This window comes from Lepisosteus oculatus, chromosome 17 (genome assembly GCF_040954835.1).
Source record: "Lepisosteus oculatus isolate fLepOcu1 chromosome 17, fLepOcu1.hap2, whole genome shotgun sequence".
In the NCBI taxonomy this organism is placed as follows: Eukaryota; Metazoa; Chordata; class Actinopteri; order Semionotiformes; family Lepisosteidae; genus Lepisosteus; species Lepisosteus oculatus.
The window spans coordinates 6462960-6469822 of record NC_090712.1 but is presented as its reverse complement, the minus strand read 5'-3'; the positions used below and the strand labels follow the sequence as shown (position 1 = coordinate 6469822).

Below are 6863 nucleotides of genomic sequence, written 5' to 3'. Positions count from 1 at the left end.
GCAATGGATGATCAAATGGCATAGATGCATTTTTAATACTTCTCCGTGTATTTTATTGCCATTGAAGTACCTCAAAAAGGTAAGGCTATGAATCAAAAGACTTAAGTTTCTCTGCTGGAAATTTAGCCTAAGTAGACTTCCCCTACTCCCCCAGGCGCAGTTGCGAATCCGAAATCCGGAGGGTGTAACAAAAAATACTATGAACACAGATAAAAACACCATGTTTTCTCATGAAACGTCAAACTGATAAAGCAGACTGTGAACCTTGTTGAACCCTGAACCAGAGACACAGCAGCACCGCGTTCTCTCCTCCCACAGTGAGACAGACGTCCAGCGCTGCACCAGGTTACCCCCAGAGAGGATGGGCACCCAGCGGTGCTTGGAATAATTCATCACCCACACCGCCTCCATCCCTCACCAGCTGGACAGGATGGAAACTGGGGGGTGGAGACTGGGCAGGGGCTCCAGAAGGCGTCTCATCCTTTGCTAATTTTTAAAAGATCACTTGCCAAGTGTGTGTGGCTGTCAGGCATCATGGACAAATACAGCTTCATGTCATTACAGGAATAACACAATTAGACCTGTATTAAAGACAGCTCACCTCTTTGCACAAATAAATAACTACATTCTGTACCCTTCTGGAGATGAATAAAGAGTAACAAGACAATTCCTTTGTAGTTTTTAATTCCCGTTTTGCTTTTAACCGAGCAAGAGGTCTGTATTTATGTTATTACACATGGTACGTGCAGACTTCACACTTCTACTGTGTGACGATGGGATGCTCACACTGTCGGAAAGCTAAAGACAGTCCGAGATGGGGGACAAGCACTCGATCGGACTGGAAAGACAGGAGGGAACGTATCAAAATCACAGGTGTTAAGAAGGAATAATAAATTAAAAAAAATTGAAAATCGAATTGAGCTGGATGAGATACAAAACGAGGCTCCTCGCTGGGGATCGTTTGTTTTGCTGGAACCAAGGCCGCACTGCCTCCCATGATCCTGGGATGGCCAAGGAGGAGACTGGGGGACTCTGAGCAAGTGGTCTGCCTCTGGACTGGCCGCCTGGCCCCCCTACTCGATGTCATCTTCAGCCAGGCTTTGTGCATTCACGATGCGCTGCGAGGACAGGGACAGCAGGTTAGCCGCGGCCTCGAGGGAAATTCAGGCAAATCCACTCTCTGAACCGAATGCGTGAGGTGAACCTTTCACAACTGAACAAGCAGCAACTCCAGGAAAAGGGAGCAGAAGCACCTTCAAGCACAGAGAAAGAACCAGCAGGCCAAGGGGGGGGACTGAAGACTTGAATTCAGCCACGACAAGCAGATAACGGGCACATTTTTCAGTTCACCTTTGCTTGCGAAAAAGCAGAAAATCTCAAATTGATTTATGTCTGGGATTTGAAATAGCGAAGGGTCACGGGAAAAGGCCCTTGGCTTTGGATGAAACCCAGCTCTCTTGCTATCGCATCCTTTCTTGTCCCAGCAGGTGAGATCAGTGCTGCCAGGGGGTTTATAAGAATGCTTTCGAATGACTTTTGAATCCCATGTGAAAAACGGTAGAAATATCGCCCGTGTTAGGCAACTTCTATCAATGCCCGACGCTGACTGTCTGATTCATGCATTTATTATATCAAGGTTCGATTTCTGCAACTCTTTACTGTATGGATTCCTTAACACATTTCCAGTAAACTGCAATATGTCCAAAACTATCACTCCTACACTTAAATCTCTACACTGGTTGCCTATAATGCTGTGTATTCAATTTAAGATCTTGTTACTGATTTTCAAGGCTTTAAATAATCTCTCTGCATCATATAACTCTGAACCTCTCCATGTTTACACTCCCTCCTGCAGGCTCTGTTTAGTTGAGGCTGGTCCCTTTGTTCCCTGTATCCAGGTCTAAATTTTGGTGACCATGCCTTTTCTGTCACTGCTGCTTAATTATGGAATACCCCTGGTCTTTTGACTCTCTTTAAATTTAAACAAAAAAAAACTCACCTTTTTACTAGGGCCTTTGTCTGATTGCCCTACATTCTCTCCTATTTATTCAGTTTAATTTGACTTTTTATTGTACATTTATCTTTTTCTTTATCGCTATGTACACTACAGTGTCCTTGGGTTTAAACAGACAGATTATAAACAATATTATTATGCACAGGCATGTCTGCAGTAGGGAATTCTATCTTCTCCTGCAGCAAGGTGGGGATGTATCTGCCGCCCGTGTGCTCTGTAGCGCCCTCACCTGGCTGATGGTTGGCAGCTTTGTGAGAAGCATCTGGAACACAGGTGGGGGCAGCGTCTGCTGAAGCACCTGTAGCAACTGCTGGGGCTGCCCGCAGACCGCGATGGCGTTCGTCAGGTGGTCCACGCCCTTCTCATAGTCTCCTGACAACACAAGGCAAGCCGATCTCAGACACCGAGGGCAACATTTCTACAGGAGTATTTCCAAAGAACTCACTTCCACAAGTCCACAAGGCCTCTAGGCAAACTGTCTTTTGGAGGCAGCCAAAGTCAAATTATCAGCTAGAGTTACAGCTGGCTTCACTTCATTGTCTAAGCACCAACACATTTTAAAACAATAAATTGAAACGTTTAGCAATTTAATGAAGAGTATAAAGAAAGGTCAGACTGATTTTCAGTGCTTCGTAAGGGACCGCTAGTGATCTTGCATTACTACCTAGACATCCAAATTAAATGAGCTCCTTTAGCTCCTTCGCTTTAAATACAGTTTGCCTTTTTTGTGAGGAAATGTGACAATTGCCCCATCAGCCCCCTGAAACCTGAAGCATTGCTCCTGAATAAGAACATCAGGGGGTGTGCAGGGGCTTACACACATCACCCCTCACAAAAACCCTCAGCCACACTTTAAAAACCATAAACAGATAATTGGAATTACTGTGAGAACATTGTAAATAAAAGTATTAATGCCCCATCTTGATAAAAAAAAACATAGGCTGTGGATCTGCCATGTAGTAGCTGGCATCGGTTCTTACACTCTGAAAGAAACCTGCTGGCTCTTACAGCCGCAGAAAAGGCACTGATTGTGCCACATTTCAATCCGAAGAAACTAGCAAAGTCTGAACCCTCTATGCTAACAAATATCCTTATGGTACAAATTATGGAGGCGAAGCCCTTACCTTGTGCCAGCAGCTCCTCTCCCAGCTGGATCTCCTCAAGGAAAAACTTCTGAACCGCCTCGGCATCCTTCAGGTCTGGCAACTACAAGGGAACATCAAGTTAAAAAACGTTTAACTTAAACAGGCAAGGCCAAACAGTCATCGTCTCATCTCTTTAAAAAAAATGCTTACAAAAGCTGGGATCTAATGGGAACGCTCCTCTAGCTGGCATAATTGGAGAACAATTTTTTTAACGATCTTCTTTGGCATGAAGTTGAATTTTACAGCTCCTTTGGGAAGGTCTTTCCAGTGCTCCATTGTGGAGAAAAAATGAGACCCTTTTGAAATCCGATTCTGTCCTACTGATCTGTAAAAAGTTAGATGCTTTCTTAAAAAAAAAAAGCAAGGCAACACTAATGCTGTCCAGAGACCAGACAGCAGGCTTTCATCATGCCTTCTAAAATTACACCCCCCTGGTCTCTGCTTTGAAAATTAAAAATGTTTATTCTGAGGCTTCTGTGCAAGTAAGGAGGAGTAAATGTCTTACCCTGGAAAGACCAGCCTTCTCTTTTGCAAGCTTTTGCTTCCTTCTTCCTGGGGGAAGAAATGAACAACTTGTACCACATCAGTCAATTAAAGCATATCAACCCCAGCTAAAAAGCACAAACATGTAATCAGTTACACAGAGAAATTCTGCTGTCAGCATGGGGCAGAGCAGTGTTTCCACCTTGCAGTCTGACACCATCCGACGTCCAAAGCTTAGCCAGGAAGGAAATTCAGGTAGTTGCTCTAAGTGTTAACGGACTGGCAGTTGGTGTGCTCTGCTCTGGACTAGAGTTTCCACTGGTCCAGTTTAATAACAGGAGACTGTGCTGTAGAGGGTCCCATCAATTGGATGAAACATTAAGCTGATGCCCTGACTACTTGGTCATTAAGATTAATGCAAAGAGTGCAAGAGGAACATCTGCGTTTTGGCTGAATTCCTCTTTGGACATGCACAATCTACTTTACCCATTGTACCCTCTTAATTCAACTTCTTACTTCCACGGCACATGAAAGGGGCATCTTGTTATATGTAATGTGCTCTGGGATCCTATGAGACAAAAAGCACTAGAGAAATGTGAACTCTTATTAATCAGTAGGTAAAGAAAGGCCGTTTGCTTTTATCTTTCAGCATTTTCCAGCTCTTGCTGCAAAACGTTTGCAAAATGCAGAAAAATTAGAAGCACATTAATTACGCAAACCGCGAGTCGGCATGGTCATGTCCTGGATGTGAGAAAGCAAAGAGTCATGGGAACAGGCCCTCAGCTTTCAGTGAATCCAGGTGCTCTTGCTGTTGCATCCTTTCTTGTCCCAGCAGGTGAGGTGAGCACAGCCAGGGGGTTTATAAGAATGCGCAGGCATGGCTGCCGCAGGCTCCCTCGTTCTTTTTCATATTCCTCCAAAAAAACAATCCGTGTCCGGAAGTACTCTTACCAGGGATAGAAAACGGCACTCTCACGAGCAGGATTCAAGCCACCCCAGGGCTTCAGTGCAGTTAATCTGCAACTGTTTCACTAATTCTTGACTGGAATGCAAACACAGGGGGAGGGTCTTGGATTTCAACAGCATCTGATGAAGTGAGGAAAGCCCCCAAGGACACAGAGGGATTTCAAGGTCAGGCTGGCCCATTAACCCAAGTCACTCCTATCCTGTAGGATCACAGCCCAAACAAGCAAGCCCTGGGCAAACTGAATCTCCTAGTACAGAGGACACAATCACCACCTCACCCCTCCTCATCATGTTTCCCCCATTCCTCTACTGAGTCAGTTTCTAATTGAACACTGCAGAAGAAGGAGATGATGAACAATTTTCTTGGCAGTGCAGCTCATCTGACATTAGAAATCATTAACATTACAATACATTATGAGCAACAAACCAGCCACCTTTCTAAATGAATGGGTTACAAATATCAATGTATGCATATATAATCAGTTACACTTCATGCACATCAGATTTGCAAGAGAACATTTGTTCAAATTAAAACTTTTACCAGCTCTTTGTGTGGAACTCATAAGCCCACTGCAACAGTCCACACACAAAGGCAAAAGAACTACAGAACAGCAACTTGATATAGCGAAACAAAGAAGCCTAAACACAGGACAGGCTCCCAAGAACTGTCAACGCTTTCAGAGCCTGTTTTAGAGTCTGTAATGGGTTTGGGCAGTGAGCTCCACAGACGTGGCTCTCTACTCTTCCCTAAGACAGCCAGTCTATCCTACCCACTGAACAGAAAAGCCTCCAAGACCGCTCCACACCATAAGACCTTGCAGTTTTCAGACTGAAGTTAACTCAAGAGTACTTCTAGTCAGACAAAAACAGCAAAATTCTAGATACACTGAAGCCGTTTTAGCATCTTAGAGAAGACAGACCAGTATATAAGGATACAGCAGTCCAATCTTAATAAAATACAGTCATTTACCATCATACCTTTGCAGAAAAGCGCACAATATAAATTGATCCAAAACGAAAAACTCCCAATTTACGTGCGTCTTAAATTGTACCTTTGCAATTTCACTCACGGGATCAAAAAAGTATCTATCTTTCCTTCACTTAGGAGAGTGTGTATATACAAACGAGTGCCACCCTTTGTACACTGTGGGTTATGAATGAATCCGTGAGCCAACTCTAGCCTTTTCATCCCGTGTTCTCTTATGGTCTTGACGTTGGATATATATATTTTTTTAATACTCGAGATGCAGAGTTCCAAACGGATACATAAATATGTTTCCAGAAAAGGTTTCGATGAAAGTGCACGCAGTACGAGCCCCACTACTTCCTAGTACTCCGGCCCACAATCTATCCTGATGCCAGGAGAGCTAATTTACCGAGGCGTGGGTTGTGTAAATTTTACTCTCCAGCATCGGGATACGCGCCATCGATGTGTAAAAAGGTTTCCCTCTGTAGCCCAACAGGATATATAGCATATATGCAAACACATTTAAACGGATCAACCTTCAGGAATTGTATCTACCCACCCCAAGACTCCCTCAGCCAGACTCACGTTCTCGCAATCTGTTCTTGAAGTTGGGGTCACTCCGCCTCTTCCTATCGAAGTAGATGCAGTAGCCGATGAAAAGGGCCCCGCAGACCCCGGCAGCGATCGCGCTCGTCTTACCGCCCATCATAACTCATGTACAGCGGCACGTCGCCTCTCGGTGTCTCGGTAATCGGGGGGAGAAGACTAAGAAGTTAAGAGATTGATCACAGACAACACATGACCCCGCTCCACAGCGCTCCTTCCATGAGTGAAAAGGACCCAAACCTTCACGAGCTTCCTCCTTAGTGTGCTACTCGGGCTGTCTTCGCTTATTGCCTGAATGAAACTGCTCCAGTTTAGACTAAGGAAATGATAACTACAGTGATAGCTAGGACATTTAACTATTTTAAAGCATTTTTTTTGTTTTTGTTAATCACATCCCTTTAATTTTTATCCGGACATTCTTTGCCTTTTTTAGTGATATAAGCACAGGCTTGCACAGGAGCGCTCAAGGTCCTCCCCGTGTAAGCAATTGTGTAAAACCATCAATGAGGCTCGAGGGTGGCGTGACGCTGCCCTTAAGATCACGAATGCAGAAAAAAATCGAAATGATAATTTGTGAGTTGTAATTTAAAGTAGCTACACTAACATGGTGCTGTATACTAGAAGGCTCATTGTGTTGAGTTGAATCTTGGAAGAGTAAAAAGGCCTGAATAATCAGATTTCT

General features: G+C 44.1%; 1 protein-coding gene and 1 non-coding gene across 2 annotated transcripts; both read right to left on the bottom strand.

Moving 5' to 3' along the window:
- Positions 1-667: 667 nt before the first annotated feature.
- Positions 668-6422, bottom strand: LOC102698710 (mitochondrial import receptor subunit TOM20 homolog). The gene is made up of 5 exons (XM_006638568.3): positions 6161-6422; positions 3665-3711; positions 3139-3220; positions 2244-2386; positions 668-1118 (listed from the first exon to the last, which is right to left on the bottom strand). Exons 1-5 carry the CDS (start codon positions 6282-6284, stop codon positions 1074-1076), a joined length of 441 nt encoding a protein of 146 aa, XP_006638631.1. The 5' UTR covers positions 6285-6422; the 3' UTR covers positions 668-1073.
- On the bottom strand, positions 1387-1525 carry LOC138223905 (small nucleolar RNA SNORA14). The gene has a single exon (XR_011182336.1). It is a non-coding gene; the product is annotated as a small nucleolar RNA SNORA14 (small nucleolar RNA).
- Positions 6423-6863: the final 441 nt, after the last annotated feature.